Here is a 24,746-nt window from a genome sequence, read left to right as displayed (position 1 = left end):
TTGCCGAGTATACTCGGTGAACTTCAGCAGCTGTAGTTTTGCTTCCTTAGCTTTTACTGTCACCTCTGATGGCATATTATCAAGAGGCCACAAAACCTGCAGAATTATTGTCTTAAAAGCCCATGTTGTTCTACCTGATGCTTTGTTTTGTGAATAATGATATCCACTCTGGAGTGAAAGGAGAAGCTGATTTATCAATTTACTATAAGACAGAGCTTGTATTGATCTTTCTTTATAGCAATAATTGCTTGTCAGGGTATACGTTTTGTTTCCTGCAATGAACATATGGAGCATCTATCAGGATGACAACACACCTTGTGCTTTATTATAAGAGTGTGATACGGAAAGTTGTAGGGATTTGGGCCAAGGTGGTGCTCCTGGTAGAATCCCAATGAGGGTCTGCATGCAAGAGAATGGGAGAGGCTAGGGGACACGCTTTCAGGTAGTGTTGGACAGGAAAAAAGTCATCCTTTCAGCTTGCTCTTCTGGCTGAGGAGCTGCATGCTTAGCATTTTGCCTATTTTTGGTGCAGCATTTGTTGTTTTTTCTTACTGTTTTTGAGCCAAATCCTGAATCCAGTAATGTCAGTGGGAGTTTTGCCATTGGCTTCATTAGGGTTAGGATTTAACACCTCATGAGTAATTTTGAAGCTGTCTTGTCTTTTTAAAGTTATGACGCTGTATTACCCTTTTCTGGGACTGAATTTTTAAGATGTAATTGTCCCAAAAATTTTGCTTTCCTCTTTTTCAGATAGATCATGTGGTCCGAGGCCATGTCGCCTTCCCGGAATTACAGTCAAAAGCTGCAGCCAGGTCACTGTTCTTATTCCTTTATCATATACCTGCCTTACAAATTGATAATGCAGTCTATCCTTATTCTGAAATGGGAATTAAGTCTGATAGTGGGTTGGAAGTATTTACAAAAGCTTGCCAGGTAATTGCTCAAAGATGAAAGCTTTAAACTCCCCTCAGATACCTTCAGCGTATCTAAGTGGTGATATTAACTTACTGCTTTTCAAATTCTTTCATATCCAGTCCAGGGTATTTCTTGATACCATAGCATCAGCCCTGTTCAGCACTTTATGCCTTAGGCTAATGATGTGTCTTAATTTGTAGGTGACTCTATTAAGCTCCAAGGATGAGATATAGCTTAATTAGGAATACATTATTCAGTATCTTTGGAACAGTCATATGAAGGAAGGTATAACCACTGCATGAAAAACTCCTGCCTGGCACCACAAATAGAACAGAGAAACCCAGGATGAATTTTCAGACAAAACTAAGATGTAGGAGTGAATTGGAGGTAACTCCAGGATTCCTTGAGCAGGAGGCTGTGCACAATGTGGAATTTTAGTTTGGCCTGCTTTAGAGGTGGATGAAGACAGCCCAGACACTTCTGTCAGATCTGGACTTTTTCAAGCTGTTTTGGCTTAGATTCTGTTTAAGATGGTTCACATCACTCCCAGAGAGATCTTAGCTGAACAGTTAGGCACATTGGATGAAAATGTGATTAACGTTTAATTTCTTTTTCCTCTTTAGATTAAAGAAAAAAACAGCAAACTTGGCATTTTATCTTCAGTTTATTACTCTAGTCTAAAAGGCAAGGGTCAGTCCTGGTAAATGTATGAAGCACAGGCAGTTACACAGTTGTTTTAGTCCTCCCTGGGGTTATAAAGCTACCTGGTTTCTCTGGATGACCCTTCCATGCTTTGTAGGGCCCAATGCCTTACTTGTTTGTTAAAGACTTAATTTGTTGTTAAAAAAAGTATTCCCAGAAATGTATTGAACTTCATTCAATATGAAATAGTTTCATGCTTCCTAGAATTCTCTTTGTTCTTTAAAAAAGGAAATCGGGAAATAAATCCATCTGTGTATGTTTGGAATAAGGATTGATCTGGGGTTTTTTTCCAAAATTTTGGCTTCCAGGCCATTTTTCCAGTGCCCCCATATGAAGCACAAGTATAAGAGAAACAATTAGGTTAGTCTGTAATGCCAGGATAAACCATGCTTTTTGTGTTGGCAAAAGGAGTAGCCTGCTTGTGTGTACTAGGTCTGGCACTGAACTGACTGACCACAACTAGTTTCATGGTGCAAAAGGGCGCGGACTGTGATGTGAGTAGGACACCTAACACAAAATACTGGGAATAGAACGCCGTGTTATCTGAGTATATGGTGTTGTAACTTTTGATTTGAGTTTCCTGCAGTTAGTAAAACTGTGGAGGAGGATAGCATTGATAAAAAGGGTTATAATGTTTTATAGAAAGGTTGATAATATTTTATAAAGTTAATTTGCTCAATGGTATTTTTGTAATGCTTTCCAGATATACTCTCCTAATGAAATGTTTGGATAGCTATAAACTTAGTAAACAAGTCTCTTTTTAATTCCCCCATCCTCGTTCTCCCTATCCTTCTCAAATATTCATTAAAGCATTTATTTTGAATAAACAAAAATCAGGAACTTCGCAATTTGAACTGATTTTTTTCTCCTTATTTCTTCATTTCTTTCTGCAGATGGAGCACAAGCTTCAGCCTTATCATAGGGACTAGTAGCAGTAGCTATGCAAATGTGAGGCTTTTTTTTAGCGAACAGTGTTGGCCCAAACTTTGGATTATATGCTCAATTACATTGTCATATAGTGAATAAAAACATAGTGTCTCCTTTTGGGGGATTGTTGGTGATGAGGATAAATTATTCACCTGGAAATAGCAGAATATTTCAGAGAATCTGGTTTATTATGTTTAGTATATTCTCTGTGCAGGTGTAGCAATTTCTATCTGTTCAGCCATTGCAAATGAACACTGAAAGAAAACAAACTGAGAATTCCATACTTAGGTGTGCAATTGCATATTACCTTGACTTTGCATGCTAGGTGCAGTACTGTAGAGAGTTAAGCTGGTTTTGTAGTGACAAAAAGCACGTGCATGTCTGGATCATTAAAAAATAACATCTGAGGTCACAAATCCGTGCCTCTTACTTGCTGCTGTCTATCACCTACTTCTGCCTTCCTAAACCTGTTTTTCCTTTCTCCCAAGCTCCTAACGCTGCTAATAAGTAGGTTTGCAATGGCAAACTGCCTGCTTGGGTGGCTGATCTCAGAAGCTTCACTGGGCAGACTTCTGTTCCTTCGCCTGTACCAGCAGCAAGGGTTTGCAAGCTGCATTTATCACTGTTGCGGTAACTTGTTAGGGCGTGAGCGGCTTAGACGAACTTGCCAGAAACCAGCTCCTACTGACCGCTTGTACAAGCTGAAGACCAGTCTTGTGCAATGCTCCCAGTACTATTCCTATGTTCTCTTCCCTTTTACTGGAAGTGGAGAGGGTTGAATTACATGAGGAGTTTCTGGACAGCTGTAAATTTAGCATTTGGTCTAACTAATTGGCATACTCTGTGAACAACAAAATTGGTTTTTTTCATGCAATTCACTGCATTGCAGAACTTGCTGTGTATGTAGCACTTTTGCTCTTCAATCTATGTATTGTCTAGGTCTGTCATCTAGCCATCACTGGTAAGTTAAATCCTGTATAGGTAGGCTAGAGTAGAGAAAAAAAAAAAAACACAACAAAGAAAGAAATAATATGATAATTTATGCTTTAAAGTTTGAATACTTCTATTTCCTAGAATCACAGTTCTAATCTTCTGGAGGAAAAAAGTGTCCAACTGTTTGACAGCAAAGATTATATGCCCTTTGGCATTTTGTAAAGTGCTGTTTTAGGACAGAATTTCCTTTCCTGTACTCCTCCATGCTCTCTCCCCATTTGAAGAGATGTCTTCTGAAAAAAAGCGTTGGAAGTTACACACACGTTATCTATCAGCAATTCTGGGATCTTTCAAGAGGAATATAATCATCATATTTGACAGTTCTCTGTACCTCTAGATGTTTTAGAGCCCTTTTTTTAGATTTAGAAATCTAAAATCTTTAGATTTCTTTTTTTTCCTGAAAGATACCTGCTGGCATCTTCCAGGATTCCTGAACAGATTAAATACCAACCTCTTGTGCCTTCTGAAGCGACGTTCCAAATATGAGCATCACCCTGAGCAAACTTGCATTGATTTCTTACTCTCCACTTTCAGCATTGTACCTTTTTAATAGCAATAGCTTGTGCTCAACTCTGCAAGTCAGATCCAGCTGCTACCGATACCTTCTCATAGAACAGAAGAAGCTCCAGAGAGCTGATGGTGTAATACTATGTGTAACAGAAACATGGTAAACTGGAACAGGCAAGTGTTCAAAGGATTTTTGCCAGTCACTCAGTCCAAATGTAGTGCCTTGAATCCATGTCTATATGTATAAAAAAAAACCACTAAAAGGTGTGGGAAAAAAAAAGTGTAATTCCAAGGTTATGTGGGTCTTCAGCGTATTTGGCTGAACTTCAGCCTCTTCTACAGTCCTGGTGTTCTGTCAGAGCTGCACGAATGGCTTATCCTTGTGAGAGTAATCAAGCAGGATGGAGATCAGATAGAAGCTGGGATGTCTGGTAGGTCTGTGGTTGAGTGAAGCTTTCCTTTCTCTTCCTTCAGAACAGTCAGGCCATGATTTAGACTGGAAATAAAATTACTTTGTCCTTAGCATGTATTGCTTATAGTGCAGTCTTTAAGGATGTAGAAAACAGGGCCATTTTTACAAGGGGGGAAAAATGATTGTGACCTCAAAATTATCATAATTCAGGTCCAGGAAGACACATAAAGTGCATTTTAAAGTACGTGAATAATGATGTAAATTAGTTATTTTAATGTCTTCCAAGTGTACTTCATTTTGAATGATATCCTCTGATAGTGTACACATGGTAAGGTATAATTGAAAAAACATGCAGCTGAATGGTTGAATGCAAAGTATAAATATACAGCTGCTAGCAGGTCAGAAGTCAAACTAGTAAAGCATATGCCAAATTCCCTTAGGGATCTCATTAGTGCATGATTGAATATACATGTAGAGGCTAAATGGATATCACTGTTTGGGTCTACAGTGGATGAGACAATGACTAATCAATTGTAATTAGGGTTAGATGCTGTTATTGACTCACATGTCTAGAATTAAATGCCCCACTTAGAGATTTCCAAGGAGTTGAAAAATATATATGAATCTGTTTATCATGAGTGTTTGAAAAAATATTCTGAGCATAATTGCAGCATTTTTAAAATGGAATGTCACTAGAGTCATTGCAAGCCAAAGCACTGAGGAATCCACTGTTAGTCCTAATATTACTTTTGGTCCAGGAAAAAGTCTGTTGGATATTGTGGAGTTGGGTGTAGTATCTGAACTTAGACACGATCTATTTAGGCCCATGTTCAGCTCCTCCCTAAAACAGCAGCCGCTTACTTTCTGTCCTCCACCCTTAGTGCTGCATTTTAATCATAACACACAGTGAAATAATTATGGTTTAAAAAAGGAAAGCTGTAAGTCCAGTGCTATTGATTAATCAGAGAAATTTTTGAATATTTGTGAAGGAATTTGATTTTTGTTTCTGTCTGGAATCCTCCTTATTCTTCTCTCTCAGCTTGCTTTCCTCTAGCTTTGTCAGCGCCTTTCTCTTTGAGACGAGCATCACCTGCCCCCCAAATACCAAACAGCTCTGGCTCGTCTCGGGGCCTGTAGGAGTCAACGTACAGGCTCAAGATCACAAACTGCCATTCTCTCCCTTCCTCCTGTCAAACAGGGGTCGGCTGGCCCGCGGGGTGGATGCACACATGGACACCCCCCGCTCCGCAGCGCCACGGCCTCCGCCAGCACTCGCCTTTGCCTTTCTCCCCCTTTGTTTTTGATTTGGGATTTGCCGTTCATTGATGGGTTTTCTGCATTTGATGGTAGTACGAATGTTTTATGTTTGATGAATAACCTCCCCCACTCTTTTTCCAACTTGTTTTTCTTCTAGTGCTCACAGTATATATACGTACTTGAACAGTCACCTGGATCTGATTAAGAAATCTTTGCCTGTGGGTTTCCTCACTGTTGATTTACATGTTTGGCCAGATTTCCATGGTAACAGATCTCCCTTAACAGATCTGACACTAAAGGGCATGGTAAGAAACAGTCTGTCTTTGCAGAAAGGTCAATACAGGGTGAAAAAAGTAAAAAAAAAAGCTTGGAAGGAGCTTTTCTCAATTTTGAGCATACTCCTCCTTAGCTATTTAAACTATCCCATAGGATTTGGGTTTCTTGCTGCATTTTGAGGTGTGCTAACATTTCAGTAGAAAACCAGAGATCATTGTAGTTGAGATATCACTACAGCCACATTTATTTTCAGAAAATATGAGGAGTGTTGTGTGTGTCCCAATATCTTTCTTAGGAATCACATTTCAGAGCACTGACTAGCAGCACTTGCTGGTTTTAACTCACCTGTCTACTGAATTTTGCATATCCATTGCAATGAATTTCAAGATAAATTTGGGTATGCCTATTTGGGAAAGGAATTAAATATTCTAAGGAGAGATTGCTTGATTTAAACAGATAAATGTGCAGTAAATACGCTCTATTACAGTTGCTGGGTAGTAAATTTCAACAGAACTGCAAAGCTCCTCTGCTTGATTTTAGAAATGGGCACAGATGCTCTCTGGATAGGAAATATGTAACTATGGTGCTTCATACACCTTTGTTCAAAGGCAAACCTGATCTGATTCTGGCTTGTGTTTTTAAAATTGCTCCTTTTGGAACCTGAAGGGATTGAAATATTGTGTTCTGTACAAAGACATTTTCAGAGCATTGCAGTCTGGGACCAGAAAGAGCAGCATTTGGAAGCTCACCAGAGAACCTCTGCTGGGGGGATTTTCCATCGTCTTTCAATGTTTGGATGTTTCCCTTCACTGAACTTTACGGTGGTAGATTGGCTAGGTCACAAGCCACGATGTTACTGTGCAGAACTAGTAACAGAAGAATGTCATAACGGTATGATTTGATATCAAAATGCCTGGTGATTAATGTAAACATGTACTTCAAAATGGCATATTGTCCTTGAAGTGAGCATCTCAAGCTACTCACCAGCACCAAAATCTGCTATATCTGAGGTTGAGACAGGAAGGGGTAGGCAGGCGTACGCGCTGCAACACATTTTGGACCACAAAGGAGGGAAACATTAACAAAAGAAAAAAAGATGGCTTACATATTTTTGGGGTTCTAATAATACCTGTATTATTTTACAAAAGAATTATGGGCTGCAGCAGAATTACAATTTCCTTGATGTGATGGCTGTATGCAGACACTACTGGTAATAGCAACACATTTTTTCTGCCACAGTTACGGCTGCTTTCAGGTCTTGCCTATGCTGATATTAATCCAGGGTAACTACAGTGCAGTATTGATTTATGTCAGAGTGAAGGAGGCTAAGATATAGTCTTTAATTATTAATTGTGTTTCAGTGTTAGGGTGCTTGGAAGAGAGGGGGAGAAATGCTTTTAAAAAGTTATTTTTATGTAATAGCATTTTCATATTATTACATTAAATACATTGAGGAGCAATATCTGAGTCATAACGTAAAACTGTCAGAGTTAATCTATCTCTAATCCCCTACAATATGCTGTTTGTTCTTTACTTTTTTGCAAGGGCAAGAACAATTTATGTGGTTCTTCCCCAGATCAGGAATAACATGTTTAACATAACATTATGTGTACAGCTCACAAAAGTAAGGCTTAGAATTAGCACTTAAAACTTGTTACAACAAGAAACCATAGAAAATAATAGTTTTACTTTGGCTGGATTTGTACCTTTTCTTTTTGATCTTTGCACAGGTTGTTGGACTAACATTGTCTGGGGGTCTGGATGAACTTGCCCTTATCTACTTGGCCACGATTCAAGCCATTGCTGTAAGCCATTTTAAGTGCATAAAAGAATAAATGAATTGTTTCGTGTTCTGTGGCAGACTGATCATTCCCTTCTGCTAAACAGATTTCTAATAATAGATGAATTCTCTTAATGGACTTCTTAAAGGAGCAAGATATTGTTTACCCACACTGGTGACTACTCCCTGCTGTAGGATAATCGACAGACCGTGCAGAAAACGTTCCCCGAAAAAGCTTTTGCCTCTAGTGCAGATGTGAGGAAAGAGGCTGATGCTATGTGTGGCAGTGTTAACATGGTGGGAAGATGAGGGAGTGGGGGCAAAAAAAGCTTTGGCAATTGTATGGAGGAACTTGCGCTCCCCTAAATGCCTCAGCTTCAGATTGTTCCTAAATCCATGGATTTCCCCTGCCTGCCTGTTAGAGGAGTCAGAACTCTGTGCCACGGCAGGCTGGAGTGGGGCTGTGATCTAGTTGGTTACGCTAGGGACCCAACCGAGCAGATCCCTGGTCCCTTGGTTTCCCTGCTGCAGGGCAAGCCCTTCCTTGCCTCGTGTCGCACGGGCGGCTGGGGGCTGCCCTTCCGCGAGGGCAGGGGGGACTGCCGTTGTGCAGCTGCCTCATGGGCTGGCCTGCGGACATGGGTCACTTTATTGGAATACTTTCGTTCCTGTCCTAATTTTCTTTTGAACCCAGGATTTCCAGTTCACAAGAAATTCTATTTTGAAGTGAAAACCTGGGTCAAAGAAGTTGTTTTGAAACCCTGGTGCTGGGTATTTTCAATGGGGCATGCTGTCCCTGGGGGTTTGGTGACTGAAATTGACGTTCCTTTGACATCCTTTTTGTGTTTGGGGTTTTTTGGGGGGTTTTTGGTTTTTTGTGGTCTTTTTTTAAGTTTGTTGAAATTGAGGTGTTTTTGCAAAACATTAACAGTGTGATGAATTGGGGAGTTTTCCTGACAAAACTCTGTTCAGTTGGAAAACTTCCAAACTCCTCTACTGGTTAAACAACAACTTTGCTAGGCTGGGTCAGCCATCTGGGATGTAGAGGGTGGGCGGCTGCTGTAAATTTACTGTGAATTGTACATCTTATGTGTTAACCCTCCCTCTTCAGCAAATAATGAGAACTTAACCCCAGCCTGGAATTCATTGTTGTGAGTTCTGACCCCTTTTAAGATGAATATAGCTTGGTTGTACCTGATGCTTCAGTATAATCCCACCATTTAAATAAGAATGCCTAGGAGAGTTTAAACAATGCCAGCGACTGATACTGCCCCTGAAAGAGACTTTCCAGTATTGAACAGGTGCTCCGTTAATTATATCGTGCTAATGAAGTGGAAACGTTCTCTGCTGGAAATCCTGGGAAAGTCACCTATTATCTCATTATATGATACAACTCAAAATTTATTGTAAAACACAGATACTGTGTTGAACACTAAATTCAGCATCTGCATATCTTTTTGGTAGCTAATTGTGCCGATCATGAGATTTAATATAACAAGGCTGTACCATGGTTTTCTTTTCATTGTAAGTTAATGGAAATTCAGTTTTCCTAAAACACTCTTGAAACAGTAACTAAAAAGTTGACAGAGTAGACTTGGGTTTGACTATTTGCTAATTGCTAATGTGATACCTCGGAAATTTATTTTTCCTCCCGTACGCTGTCACTCCCGATTTTAGCTTCACTTTTGTTGAAAGAAACAGTTCTAGTTCAGGACAGCCCCAGCCCTGTGCCATTAGCCGTCTTCAAGGGGTGCAAGACAAACTTTAAATCCAAGTAAAAATCATGTAAAACGTGTAGGCCTGCCCACAGAATGTTAATCTCTAGTTTTCTTTTCAGTAGGAGAGGCTTTTTTCTTTTTATATAAAATTTGCATTTGAAGCCCCTCGATTTGCATTTTCTCCAATCCAGGATTAAATTAGTTTGTTCCCCACCCCCACCCCGCCCCAGTGAAATAAGTCTGGTTTTAATTTAAATTGCCATGTGAATACAATTTTCCAGGCAGGTAAACACAAAATAATTTTCACAGCATGTTCTTTCTCAGGGCCTTTGACATGTGTATGTTGTGAGAGAAGTTGTTAATAAATTTGAATTTCAGAAGTAGTGAAAGAGAATATCCTTTTAACTATTCATTGCAAAATGCAATGCAACAGTTAAGACGGATGAGAACATGATCAGAGATATAATTGTGGCCATCAAGCCCATTCTGAGGAGACAGACTCTTTTTAGAGCAGTTTATTTTTCCATAATTAAAATTGTGGCTGTGTGATTTAGAAATTAGCCTCCTGTGTCAATAGGGAAGCTATGGATTTAGCCAGCTGGTGTTGCGGCTGCTAAAGTTCCTCATAACCGCTTGCCTGGAAAAACAAAATATATTTGAAGGCCTACCCTGAATGGTGCCAGTCATTCGTAGTGACGTCTCCAGTCTGATGAAACTTCGCTAGCTTCAATTTTCAGTAGCTTTTATTTGAAGAGGGGTTTATTGCAGGTTGCAGACCTCTTAACGAACTTGCAACGCATAGCATAAAGCAAACCGAAACGGCAGGTTGTGAAAACTTTGACCAGATTGTGCTTTGTAGGGAAATCTACCTACAAAGAGTCACTTTGAGTAAAATTTTGGCTTGAATTTGGCATTTTGTCAAGTCTGAGCTTCAAAATTAACTTCCAAGGTACAAGGAGCTGGGAATTCTTTTTGGACAAATAGCTTGTCAAAGAAATGGAAAATGTTCTTGCAAAAGGAGAGAGGGAGAAGGTTGACTTCGGTGAGTAGTGGGAGGCAAGCATAGCAAACAGAAAGAGAAAAGATTTTTTTTCAAAAAAACGGCAAAGCATTTGCTTTCATCATTCGCGGAGCAGAGTTTCTCAGAATGGAGACTGTAAACGCAAAGTTTAAAAATGTGCCTACATGTTAGATGTTTCAATTAATCCAGGCATGAAATGGAACATTTTATTTTTCATAGGGCAAAGGCCAAGAGAAATAGTTAAGCCAATACCAGATTCTTCAGGTTTTCCTTTTTGCTGAAAAGACAGAAAATACAGGGTTTTATTTGCTCCTTTTTTTTTTTTTGTCCTGTTTTGCTATTTGGCTTCGGAATTGAAATCTCTTTACTGAGAGTGATTTTCAGATGCTGTTATGCAAAGTAAATAGAAGGTTTTGGTGGCGATGGCTTTGCCAGGTAGGATTTAGTTCTGGATCTGGAGATGTTTTCTGTACCCTGCTGCACTTGGTCACAAACAGCAGCTTATCACTGCCGTCAGTTTTTCCTGGTGCCCATTTGTGTGTCTTCTCATCATCCCTGTCCTCCCCCTAGTCAGTACTTCCCTGTAAGGCCTATTTTCCCATGTTTTCACGGACTGGTAAGTCTTCACTTCTTCGGCCAGCCCCAGGATGTTTACTGCAGTATGCTGTGCCCATGTACTTCCCAATTCTTTGTGCCATCTGTTTGATTTTTCTAGTTCTTAATTACAGTGCCTGTTACTGGCTGGAAGCAAAGCAGAGGCCGTACCCCTGCAGGTCTTTTCCCAGCCCTCAGGTTACTGGTAGGGGCAGTTAAGAGTATCTTTCTTTTTAGCAAATTGTGTTTTAAGATCTGTTCCTGTGGCTGCTCTCCTGTGCTCATCTGTTTTTGTTGTTTCATGTTTTTTTTTTCCCTTTTTGAAGTTAGGAACAAGACATATTTTGGAAACCATGCAGGCTGCAGGGCATCATATCAACACACTGTTTCTGTGCGGTGGGCTGAGCAAGAACCCTCTCTTTGTGCAGATGCACGCGGACATCACTGGTAAGTTAGAGGAAGTGCGGGGAAAGGAGTGTAAAGTACTTTATTTTAGGTGGCTAAATACTTTGTCTTTGGAAAAATAAATACTTTCTTTATATAGAACTGTATTTTGCTGGTTGGCCAAAAAGTGTGTAATGAAATGTTACTTCCTGTAAGACTAAATTTCCTGAAATTTAAAGACATTTGAATAACATAGAGATGCGGTGCAAACAAAGCTCCTTTGTTTGTATTGTTAGAAAACAGACTTCAGGAGAAATGTCCAGCAGGATTTCCAATCTGCAGATCTTAGACTTACAATTTTTTTAGGAAAGTGCAATAGAACAAATGTAAGAACTTTGTATGGATGTTTCTCACTCACTGTCAGATTTTTAAAAACTCTGTGAACCATTTTATAGAAATTGTTCCATTCAGTCCGATTACAAGATGTTAGTAAGATGAGGATAATGCGAGCTACATTTTGTGAGCATGACTGGCATTAAGATGTGTTTTACTAGAACCTCTCTTAGCTTCATCCTGTTTGAATGCTGTTGGGCTTCTGTCGCTTCCTGCTTATGCTGGGCTTTGCATCCATTATATAGAACAATTCTTTTCTGAATTGCTTCCATACCTGTATCGATAATATGGTTTAGAGGATGATTTCTGGATCCTTGCTCCTGCATGGTGTTGCATTTGATTTTGTAGAATTCCTGATGGGCGGAAGGTGCTGGCTGTGTGGCTGGTTATGGAGGGGTCTCAGGCTGGCATGGTATTTTTGGTCTCCCTTAAGCCTGTGTGTGTTGGACATCTGAGCACACCTGTAAGTCAGTTGAATATACTTTAAAAAATGAGGAAAAAATAACAAAATGCAGTGTAAAGGATTTCACAGAAACTTTGAATGATGTGTGTTTGGGGTATATTTCAAATTGAGACCAGTTGATCTGTCACGAATAAAGTTTAAGGCTTAGATTTGGGGCATTTGATCTGGAGATGTGACTTGCCTTGATGTCAAACCACACTTTATAACCTTGATGTGGGAGGGAAGATGAAAATACACTTTATATACTTACCTGAGATGAAAACAGAAATGGAGAAGCAAAAAGCACAGTGCCGACTGAACCTAAAATGCACTAAACACATTATAGACAAAGTGACGCTTTCTGATTGTGAAGAGTGATGTTGCCAAGTCCACGCGTTTCCTGTGTAACTCCAGTGTTTTAGGTGAATTTCAGCTACGTGCAGAGTTGGGATGCTGTTTCATGATGTGTAAAATAAAAGATCTGTGAAAAGGTATTCTGATTAAAATGTAATCAGAAGTTCTTTGACTGTAACTAACGGCCAAGTACAATTCATTACAAAAAGGCCTTTTTGCAGCCTGGAGTTCTCCCCCATTTGGAAAATCAGTGACTGACAAGGGATGTCAGAGTTCATCTAACTGAAATGCTCTTGGTTATGTTGAACTCATTAGAGCCTATCAGATAAAATAACTAACATTCCAGGATCAATCCCCCATTCTTTCCCGAAAGGAAAAAAACCTGAATATATTATTGTTAGCTGCAAATGCCCATGACTCAGCCACGCAGACATCCAATAGATAATTTTGCAGGCCACTTAAAAAGTATCTTGATCTTTTTGTTTGCCTGGTAAGAATTCTGTATTCATTCTGATGATGCGGGAAATGTGCAGTAAATTTTAGAGCACGCTGGAAATTGCTCACTGCTTCAACGCCCGGCGAAGAGCCATGTAGCTGTAAGCTTGGGGTTTAGATTTTCTGTTCCAGGCTGACCCACGTCCCAAGCTGTGGTCCCTCTGAACCGGAGGAATGCTCAGGTGACGGATCCTACACCGGTGGTTTTAAGGTGGATGTGTTTGGTCAGAGAAATTGACGGGGTGCTGTAATGCCACCGGTTCGCTGTCAGTAGTCATTCCAGCAGTGACGCAACAAGGTCTCGCTGTACCCTCAGTCCTTCCCCGCCACCCTGCCTGTGCTAACTGTAGGAAGAGATGGCGTAAACACCGCTGTGGAACCTTGATGTTGCGCGCCGACAGACAGTTGTAAGGAACTTTACACAGTGGAACAGTGCAAAGTATAGCATAATGTAACTGGATGCCTGGGGGGTGCAAGGTCAATAATTGGTTCTTATCTTAATAATTTTATTTCTCATTTTGAAAAGTGTGTATTTGCCTTGTCCTCTGCAGGAGTTGTTCATGGCTCACTTTAGATCTTCCTCCAAATTTCAGCTCATTCTCATCTTACAGCTGGCTCTCAGGAGCAGCATTTTTTGGGGCATAATATCACTGAGGCTATTCACAGAGGAAGCCCTCCTCCCAGCACTGTGTTTGCATCACCGTTCATTGAATGAAGTTATCTCAGTAATGGAAATTTAGACACATGCCAATACTGTAGGAATATTAAATTTTTGGTCTTAGTGAGGATAAGCATCTAAAGGGCAGCTAGAAAAGTACCTGGACTTACACTAATGTTTCAGATTTTTAAGGAGAATTAAGAAAGCGGGCTGATTTTTATTTACTAGTCTTTTGTCCTGCTGTTTTTACAGTAGTAATACAGACCTTAGAAAACTGTGTGAACCGAGGGAAAGTATGTTCGTGATAGTACCCACGGGTGATGAAACAACAATTTTTAATTTACTTCAGAATATATATTGAGGTTTTTTGTTTGTTTTTCCAGTGTTTTAATTTTGTTTTCAAGTATTTTGCACAATTTGGAAGAAGATTTCTCTTATTATTTCATACATAGCTTGTGAAAGTTTACCAAGTCATATTTTCATGTCTTCCAGCAAAACCAGACTGGCTTTGTTGGCTATGTAGTTAAAAACAAACACAAACAATCTTTTTTTTTGTCCGTTGCAAAAGAAACAAAAAGGATACCACCCTGTTTTCCCCTCGAGGTCAACTTTTAATAGGCACGTGGGTTTGGAGGGTGTGGGTAACAGGTTTATACCAAGCTCTTTGAGATGAATAGCCAGTGTCAAACATCTGGGGGGTTGTTCTTTATACGCTTTGTGTTCTGCATTAATATTTTGCTGAAATTGTTTTATTTAAATTCTGCATTTTTCGTGGAGCCTGGAACCACAGAGCAGAGAAATTTGCATTAATCTACAGTAGACTGTAGCTCGGAATGGAGTTGCGAATGTGGTTTTCAAGTCCTTTTTAATTCTTTTTTTCTTTGTCTTTTTTGCTTTAATTGTTTAGTGTGCCGCTAGTGCAGTACTGCTGTATTCTTCTTAACAGAGGCATGGCTTTTTCTTGCATAGGCAAGCCTGTTGTCCTGTCGAAAGAAGTGGAGTCTGTTTTGGTGGGTGCTGCTGTTCTTGGAGCTTGTGCTTCTGGGGATTTTGCATCTATACAGGTATGCAGTACCTTTGTTGTTGTTGTTGGTGGTTTTGGTTTTTTTGTTTGTTTTAGTTCTAATGCATTTTACACTTTGTCATTTGGCACCATGCGCAGGCTTTAATTCCAGTGGAAAAGTTTGTACCTTCTGCACAGCCGGACAAGAGCCAGCATCGCTTTCCTTCCACCCTCTTTTTTACTCCCTGTGTCGTTTAGGTGTATTGAAGATTCATTTGTCTTTTGACTGTAGGGACATGCAGGTAGATGCAGGTAGAAGCTGCTGTCTATGAAGTTAGGCCATGTAATTTTACAGACAAAAAAAAGAATTTGGCAAGGCTCTGATCCTGCAAGAAGTTCACACTTTCATCTCAGTTACATTTGTCCTACTTTCCTTTCTGCGTATTGAGGGATGTTAAACATAAGAAACAGCACAGCACTATTTATGCAGTAAAAAATGACACACCTATACCTCTTGTCTTGCCCACAGTGAATGCAGGGGTAATAATGAGGATGGAACTTCATGTTTATTCATGTTATTTCTGTCCATTAACAGTTGTAAAAGTAGCAGTAAGGCTTTTATGTTCAGTGGGTCAGCCAAAGCACGACTTGGCTGCATTCTTACAAACAACAGTAGTATACAGAAACCCAAAGGTCTGAATGCCCAAAATCCTATCTGTTTTCCCACCCGGCAATTCCTCTAGTATCAGGAAAGCATCTCCTCATGCTACACAAGGGCACTGAGCAGTACACTGCCTCCAGTTGGACAGAATTATTTATCAGGATGGTCCCTAGGTACACTAACATCCAGCAGAGAAATTTGTAGATAAAATTTTGCACAAAAACTTACCTGAATATATTTTCTGAATAGGGAGGTCAGCTTCTTGACCTAGTTAAGTTGATGCAGTTCCACTGGAATCAATAAAAAGCTCAACATAAGCTGAGGAACTGGGTCATATTTGGCGTTTTTCCAAATGTGAAATTTCCAAATGTGACTATTCTGCAGTGCTATGTAGGTTAGCAGGAAGAGCAGCTTCCTTCCATAAGAATTTTTTCCATTAAAATGAATCCCATTGCAACAAATACGTATAGTACTATATATATACATACATACATATATATATATATGTATTTAATGATATAAGTGCTTGTAAGGAGAACTTATTTTGAAAAATGTAATTTCAGTAGCAACTTCTGGTAACAGGACTTCATATTTAATTCTTCTGTTAAATGTTCTGCCTTCCAATACGTAGGTACTTCATTCCAAGTTTAAGATGTTTCCACTACTGTGCAACAACTGAACATCGCAAAACTTTTTTTATTAAGTCTGTCTTCATAACCATTAGAAAAATCTAATGTGAGATTTTCTGTGATGTGTTTTTATATAATTTTGGTGTATTCGTTTACCTTTAGTTTGTAACCCTGCCCTTATATATAGAAATATTTCAGAAGCTTATCCAATAATGTCAGAGCAGATAAATGTATTTTATCCATACGTACATATATGTCAGTCTCTGTAGCACACTTCTTCAGAAGTCTTCTTCAGTGAAACTAGGTCCTTTGAGTGAGCCACGTCACAGACTTTGTAATTTAAAAGGTGTTTGCTCTTTTACTCTTACGGTATGTCAGGAGGTACCTGCCTCTTTGGTTATGGGAATAGTTTTTGGTTTGTCGTAAGTACAGTGCAGGTTCCTGTCCTGGAGTAAACTTCTCCTAAGGGCTTACCTGTGGCTGTTGGGAGCTGGACTTCCTTATGCTCCCTTTCCATTTCTGCTTGAACCAAGTAAGTTAATACCAGTACATAAAGAAAGAGAATAAATGCAAGTTGCAATGCAATGCCTCAGCACTGCATAGGGAGTCTGGTTTCCCAAAGGCAGCCTCTGGGTTTTTCAGTGCTTCAGCAGCTATTTGTGTAAGGTCTGGTTCCAGGGCTTGCTAGTCAGCAGGAGAATTGCCTTTTGTTTCACTGAGCTACAGGTCAAGCCTGCGAGCTTCCCTGGGATATCACTGAAATGGAAAAGGGGAAAGTAGTTTGGAAACTACTACTGTTATACATCCCACTGGGCATTTGTAGCATGTGTCTTTCCATCATACTGCCTGTGGTGATCACTGGGAGCCAGGTGAGGCCCTGAATCCTATCCAGGATGCCATAACATCGCTGCAGTGTGAAGAAACCACCTGCAAAGTGTTTTGGCTTAGTGTGTGTTCAGAAGATTGGCGTTAAAGAGGTGCCACCTATGGCAATACCAGTTGTATCATGCAGCAAATATGTACAATTATATAAAAAATATTTTTAAAAGAATTCAGCTACATCTGCTCAAGAAACAAGAAATTTAATAAAAGTCTTTTTGGGGGCAGGGAGGTGTAAATGCATATTTAGCATTGTGGTTCCATAGACTTCTCTTACTTCTCTTATTATTTTTCTAATGCATCTTCCAAAGCAAACCTTCCTTAGAGGTGCTGCTGCAAACACTCAGCATTGTTGTAGTCTGCAAATAGTAAAGGTTGTTACCTGTCCTCTAATAGATGGTTTGTGCTTAATTATTGTGCTTTCCAAAGCTCTTTGCTTGCTCAGTCTAATAGTAAAGGAGAAAATTGTGGGTTATTTACCCATAATCTCTTTCCTTATGTCTGTGGTTGTTTGAAGGGGAATTTTTATTATATTTGTCCCAGTGACTGGTCACATTTCTCAGAATGATTTTTGGACACTTCCACTCAACATCAAAATCAAAACACTTAAAAGCTATCAGGTTTTCATGGGTTGGCTGGTCTTCGTTTTCTAAAACTCATGCATCTTTAGGACAGCTTGGAAACAGCATGCAAAGCCAGGATCCCTCAAAATCACTTCTGATAATCTTAGTCTGGGTTTAACGTGTTCTACTGACAAAAGGACTGGCTGCTGAACAGACATGTGAAACCCACTAGTGAGAAGCGACAGCAGTAGTGCTGCCAGGCTTCTGCCAGGGGATCTCCTCGGACGTATGTGCCCGTGTGCTGTGTGCACAGTGAGGGATGCTGTGGGGAGCCTGTGGAGCAGGGCTGTTCCTGCCTCCGCGTGCTAAACCTGATGCTTTGGGGTGTAATGTGCATTATGTGTGAAGAGCTGCCCTGCTTGTGTGTTCTGTCACTGTAGGGGGTTGGGTATGGGGCTGCCGGGTCAGAGCCACTGCTCTGGCAGCTGGTTCTTCACTCACAAAATCAGGACACACAGACAAGATCCTTCATATCTACCAAGGCATTACTTTTCCATAGAGGAAAGAAAAGATGGGTCACCTAGGGAAGACCCAACTGTAGGGTACCTTATGTAATAACTAGAGTTAAGTTTTATTTAGCTTAACAGCTAAGAAATGCATTGGATTTGGATGGTATTTCCTTAGGGGTAAAGTATGTGGCTGTGGTGGTTGCTGTCGTACCCCTGTATACACTTTCCTGATGCTTAGTCTTGTGGTGTTGCGTTACTGGAATTTGAAATGGGGAGGCATCTGCTTCAGAGGACGATTTTTACAAGGACGGGCAGCTTGCTCACCAGGGTACTGCTCTATGGTGAACCCAGGCTGAAGAGTGCACAAGGCAACAGGATTCTCAGCCTTCACTTTGGTGGGCGGTTGCTCGCAGTGGCTGGAGCACTAAAGAGCTTTTCCTCTCTCCTTTGGTATCCCTAAACAGGTTTCTTCTCACAAAGAAGCAAGCACCAACCTATCTCCCGTCTCTTTTCCCTTTCTATACTACAGCAGTGACTATTTGCAGGATGCAGCATTTTGTTCTAATTCTTAATATTCATCTTTTTGTGCATATTTTGAGTGTTTTGTGGGTTAAAGGTTTTCATGATTTCTATTGACCACATCTGTATTAATACCAAAATTCTCAGTATGCTGAGCCTTCACTGAGAAGCATTGGAAATGAAAGTTATTGCAAAATTTGTAACCATACAGGTTAATTTGCTAGATTCTAGTGTGGGTTTAAAAGCTCAAGCCCCTTGAAGCTGCAATTTCATCTTTAGGTAATTCTATCAAGGAAAGATTTATAACCTCCATCTCTCATGCCTGGTCACCATATGTTGTTTCTTCAAAGAATGTTGACTTCCCCATTTTCCTCTTCATTTACTCTCCCTGCATTTTTCTCCTCTGTGGTAAAACTGAATTAAAACAATTGGTCTATCCAAAAAGAAAAAAGAACATGCAGTGTGGCGAGTTCTTCCCCGTTTCATCTTTTGGTGTTTTTAGTCTCCAGAAAGGGGAGAAAATCTGAATTTTCCTTTGCAATTTGGCTTATCTTTTAATTTGCCCCTACAAATGCTACACCCTTTTTCTTTGAGTGATTTTTTTGTGTCTTGATTGTTGTGCCTATAGGCTGTAACACAGCCTGGCCGGGTCACAGCAGACGGTGCTGTGTAACATAGTATGACATAAGGATTTTTGATGTATACACTGTATTTTGGGGGTTTGGATTTTTGAAATATGTGCTGCATTGAATGAAATAACCTTAACGTTGCTGGCTTAGATGGGTCCATTTATTGGCTCTAGCTGTTCTTTTCATGCTGAGCAGCAGGATCCTGGTTTTCTATGTGATTGTTTCTGTAGTAAAAATATAGTTTCCGGTTTAGCAAGCCAGCAATTCCTTCTCAGTAAAAATGTTCAATAAATAAATGTCAAAGTTTCCAGTATATCCTCGTTACTCTGCCTCACTTGTATGTAATTGAAAATGGGAAGAAGGTGCTGTTTGATTTGGCAGGCATCCAGCTCTTTTTTTTTTTTTTTTTTTTTTTTTGGATAGCCTACTCTTTGGGACAAAGCTGTACACGAGGGAACAGGATTATTGCCTTATAAAAACCTGCAGCCCACTGACTATTCCTTAATTGCATATTAAAGCAATTAATAAAATTACCTGTATGAAACCAGATTACCAGATTTATTTTGGATTTGCTGTATTAATGTGCGTGTCATTGTTACTAGCTGATATGGAAGAGACGAAACTGTATGATTTATTATAATAGCTTTTACTGGTAACTTTCTGCAGTCAGCTTTCTGTAATCATTTCTGGTCTAAAACATTGAGCTAGAAATTAGAGTCTACATGACTACGAGATTTTTCAGGCGTAAAATTGACTTTTAAGGGAGGTGTAGTCTTGTCTTTATTAGTTTTGATTGTCATGCAAGTTGGTGGCATATCCTGCAAAAAGATAGCTAAAAGCTTTTTCATTGAAAAACAATGAAAGCAGATTGGAGGTGTATAAAAATGAGCCAGATTCTGTAGAAGGGGGTGTTAGGTCATTACCTGATGTGGATTAGCTGAATCATTTAGCAGCAGTAGCACTGAGCAAGTGAAGTACCCCTTAGGTACAATTTGCATCCCTGGAAGCAGCCCTAGAAGCTATGTGGATCATGGTCACCTGGCTTGTCTTCAAGTAACAGGCAAAGTCCATAGCTGTGAGGGAGATGTATTGTGGACAGGGGTCTGAAATGATGGTGGTGCAGGGGAGGTGAATCACTGACAAATCTGAACTCAAGGAACTCGCAAAAGCTTTGTTTGTGCACTGCTTGGTTATGCTTCGTTTAATGGAGTTCTCCTCTCAGCTGTCTAAGGAAGTTGTTGGGTGGTGTAGCATAGAGGATAACATCGAATAACAAAACCCACAGATGACACAAGTTTTACAAAGATCAGCCAGGAAGAACATACAATATGCAGCGTGTTCGCCTCTTAACAATGAAAACGTTACGGACTACCATGAATGTAACGTTCTTCAGTGCAACAGCTAGTCCACAGCCTTGGTAATGGACCAACTGGCAATTGTGAATAGACAGCATTGCAGAAGAACACCCAGAAATAGTGCTGGGACATACTCAACATTTTTGCTGACAGAACTGGAGGGGATCAGGCTATTTCCATTTCTGGATTGGGCAGTCTCTGGTGTAATTTTGTTTCACTTCTTTCAATGGACATGCTTCAGTTGAAGATCTGATCCTCTATTCCTCTTCCAAAGCATTACCTGTCAGGTCATGGACTGAAATTAATACAAGTGTCTTGTTGATTTCCATATTTTCAAAAGCAAGAAATGAGTGAAAGATCAGGGAGGGGATAGTTTTTTCCTTAGAAATGGTAATAACTTGGGAAATCAAAAGAGGAAATAAAATTACTTCTCCCTGTTGAGTTAGGGAATGTTGCCTTCCCTCATCTCATTAAAAATTTAAAGCACTCTTGTTTTTGAGCAGGGTGAATTAGTAATTAAGTGCTATAATCAACTTGTGTAAACATAATGTTGAAGGAGAGCAGCAAATTAATCATCTTGCTGGCTTGCTTTACCCAATTAATGCACCTTTTAGTAAAGGCCTTCCTGCTGTGTTGGGATGGTTTTTTTTCTCCTGTTCGCTTAATCAGAGGATTTTGGAGAAGCAGAGGAAGGAGATGGTTGTTCTTAGGCACTGTGCTTCGTACAAGGAGTGTGTTAAGGGGCTGTGATCTTGCCTTCCTTTGCTTCAAAAGCTCCAGATTCGTACATGTAGAGCTTGAGCCCAAGGTTTAGTGGAGACCATCCATGGGCAAGGCTAGGAGACAGCTCTTCCCTTTCAGAGTAGTGTATTGGCTGGGTATGGCCTCTTCATCTAAGTGATTTTGTAAAAAATTCCTTCCAGGATTGTATCCGATCAGTCTCAATTGACAGGACATGTGCTCCAGGCAAAAGTGACTTTCAGTTCAGTGCATAGCTTATATATCTACAGTTAGTGTATTCTAATGGTGGAGAGAGCTGAACCTTCACAGTCTGTTCAGTTGTCGTTCTCTCATGACTGGCAGCAAAGTTACCAAGGGATGTCTCAGACAGCTCATGATGTGGACTCCACCGCTGGAGGAGAGCCAAACCCTTTTCCATGCGAGCAGCTAAGGTGTTCGATGGCTCTGGAGCACACTGGAGCTGACCAGGCCTGGACTCAAAGCAGTGACTCGGCAGTAGAACTCTATCCCTTTACCTCTTTCCCTGGTGTTTTGACACTGAAATACATCTTTGCCTAATTGAAAGGGTTTGGTTTTTTTTTTTTTCCTTGTGTAATAAAGTTAGATTCAATATGGCATGCATGAAACCACCAAGATACTGGCAATGCCTCTGGCTTTTGTATAGAGTCAGCTGCCTTCTTACCAGAAATCTTTAGAGAAATATAGATGAGAGAGAAAAATTAAAAGGCAGTGATTTGATGGCCACTGTCCAGTTCCTTGTGGCCTAGTGTTTATGGTACAAAGAGTGCCTTTTTAGTTAGCATGTTTTGGCCTTACTGTCAGAAGTCTTTGCTGTAAGGGTAAAAAGCAGATGAATCACAACTACTCTTTTGCCCTAAGGATGATCCTTCTGTATTAAAGCTGAGAAATATAAATGCTTGTCTGTCTCTGCCAAGTACAGAATGAGCTTTCAATCAGTTTGAGAGTGTGATTTTTTTTTTATAATTTTTTTTTCACTTTTCAAGCCACAATAAATATACAGAAGCATTTCTACTGTCTTTCAGCTGACTTTAGTGGACAGTCTTTCAATATGTTTGGAGATCCTCTCTTGGTGGGAGTTAATCACACACCCAAGCACCACCACTTCGAGGGTCAAACAGCTGAGATGTGGCTGTAGCTGATAGCACGATGCTTTCACAAAAGTGCTAAGAAAAGTACCCTCTGTCTTGTTGCTGTTTACTGACATGTGATACTGGTTGACATCTGTTGCCCTTCTCATTTGAGGACTGTTTGCTTTACTAACTTTAACATTTCCACATTGCTGTGCTGTTGAAGTGCAGATACACAAATCTCCTTGGAGTCCCCAAGGTCCTTTTATGAGAAGCAGAGCTGCCATCATTTGATATCATCCTGCTGGCTGCCTTTTATATTGGAGTTGAGAGAAATAACTCTGTTGCTGTTAAATGTTCTTGGTGGAGCGCAATGTCTAACGCTATATGTTGTCATACATTTGATGTATTATCAGATCAGTGCGTGCTGTACAGTAGCGTTTGGTTCGTTGTCAGACTAGATGATTTGTAGTCGGTTTATATCACTTGAAATTATTACAGGTAAAAACTTGTCTAAGAAAATGTCAGTTTGTTGTAGCAGGTCATACAGCTACTGAAATGACAGATGATTTTAGTCCATAATCATAATGCAAAATCCTCAGTTGATGTAAGTCAGTATTGCTCCAGGATTTCAGAGGAGTGACACCGGTTTACTCCAGTGCCCTGATCCAGTCGAGCACTTAGGTACATCATCAAACCTTCAAGCAGGCAAGAATCTCAGCTGAAGATAAGCAGGACTGCCCATGTGCTGAAGTACTGTGCTGGAGCAGAGCCCGAACAGGAATCTGATACACAGTTCACTGGTAGATGACACATCTTGAAATGATAAAAGGCTATTAGAGCTCTTGCAATTCGTTCATATTATTACCCGTTCGGAAACAAGCTGTGGATGCTGTACGTAATAGGATACAATAGATGGTGTCTTTTGTTAAGTGCTGTCCTTTTGTGGAAACTTAGCAAGCTCCATTTTAAATGTCATCCAGCGCACAAATGTTCAGATTTGGAATTTCTCAGTAACTCTTTAATGCCAAGGAAAGGCAACTGCAGTAATTCAGTGTGCTATATTGGTGTAACAGAACTACCCATTTACGTTAGCTGAGTATTTGGCACAGAAGTACTAACATCGGGGGCGACAATCTCAGAAATCCAGTACTTAAAGGTGTGCCATATTATTTTTCTAAAAGTAGGTGGTTTAATGAAATACAGTGATGAAATTAAATAAAAGCTGGCCTTTTATTTGGTCGTCGGTGGAAGGAGAAGGGGCACGGTGTGTTGAGATATCAATGTGACTTACCTGTTTATTAATTCTGTCTGATAGTGGTGATAAAGATTTTATTACTTTTTCTTCCACATTTACGAGGATGGACTGAAAAGGTAATGAAGCCATCTCAGACGCTCAGATGATGAAACCTATCTATTTAATCCTCTGTCTTTATGCTGAAGGTGTAGCCGGCTTTGCGCACTGGCATAGCTCCATTGACTTAACCTGAATTCTCTGTCTTGCACGCACATACCCGATTAACACGTTAGAAGCAACCGTATGTAGGTAAATATAATCTCTTCTGTCTGTGGGTTTAAGACATATTGTTGTGTCTTTTAGCTTTTAATAAACTGACATCAGCTGATGTTTTGTTAATCTGCAGAAGTCGAGACTCCTACTAAACCAATGGTATTCTTCTCATCTGTCAGTAAGCCCAAGACCTGGCAAGCAGGAGAAAACATGCTGCCTAGAATAGTTCAGGTTCTGCTGCTGTGTATTTTTGTAACAAACCATGAAATGACCATGGTGGGGTTTGTCTGAGGAGATGTACAATTAGTTGATTTTTTTTTCAAGCATACTAAGACTAAGATCATCTTGTAGAAGAAGGTTAATAATATCACAACCTTACAGGTTTTTTAGCTTGCTGGCCCTGGCTTTTCTTGAGGAAAACCATAAATATGAGGAAACCATAAATGTGTCTTTATAGGAGAGAGATACGTACTTTAAAATATACTGTGATCCATCTCCTTTCTATTTTAAGGACAGATTTTACCCGCATATTCAGAGACAGAGCTGAAGTCATTTGGACCTTGGACTCCCCTTCTGTCCAGGCCATTTAAGCAGGGAAAAGTGTGATAGCAATATTTTACAGGAAGGATGAGTACAAAGGAGGATACTGTGGATCTGTTGTGACTGTCAGTAGCCAGTAAGGTCCCTTTCAGAGCGTGTCTTGCTTAAATGATGTTCAGGATGTCAAACAAGTTAAAGTCTCTCTGCCCTCACCTCTTCAGTAGCTGAGCAGAACAACCTTCAAGTTATGCACTGGAGAATTGGAAACTCAATCTGGCTACATTGTGAGATT

General features: G+C 40.1%; 1 protein-coding gene across 10 annotated transcripts in view; it reads left to right on the top strand.

Moving 5' to 3' along the window:
* The window catches only part of FGGY (FGGY carbohydrate kinase domain containing), a 325,564-nt gene that overhangs the window by 281,540 nt on the left and 19,278 nt on the right, over positions 1-24,746 (top strand). For 7 of the 10 annotated variants that reach the window (XM_080406372.1, XM_080406370.1, XM_080406375.1 and 4 more), the window contains 5 exons: positions 751-812; positions 5,871-6,018; positions 7,720-7,794; positions 11,429-11,549; positions 14,798-14,892. In XM_080406372.1, coding sequence (XP_080262498.1) covers positions 751-812; positions 5,871-6,018; positions 7,720-7,794; positions 11,429-11,549; positions 14,798-14,892 — 501 coding nt within the window. Of the gene's footprint in view, positions 1-750; positions 813-5,870; positions 6,019-7,719; positions 7,795-11,428; positions 11,550-14,797; positions 14,898-24,746 lie in introns of those variants that run through there. The other 3 variants (XM_080406374.1, XR_013931025.1, XM_080406373.1) reach the window with 3 other exon arrangements.

This window comes from Falco punctatus (assembly GCF_963210335.1).
Source record: "Falco punctatus genome assembly, chromosome: 11".
NCBI lineage: Eukaryota > Metazoa > Chordata > Aves > Falconiformes > Falconidae > Falco > Falco punctatus.
The sequence above is the reverse complement of the archived record's forward strand: the minus strand, read 5'-3'. Positions and strand labels throughout refer to the sequence as shown.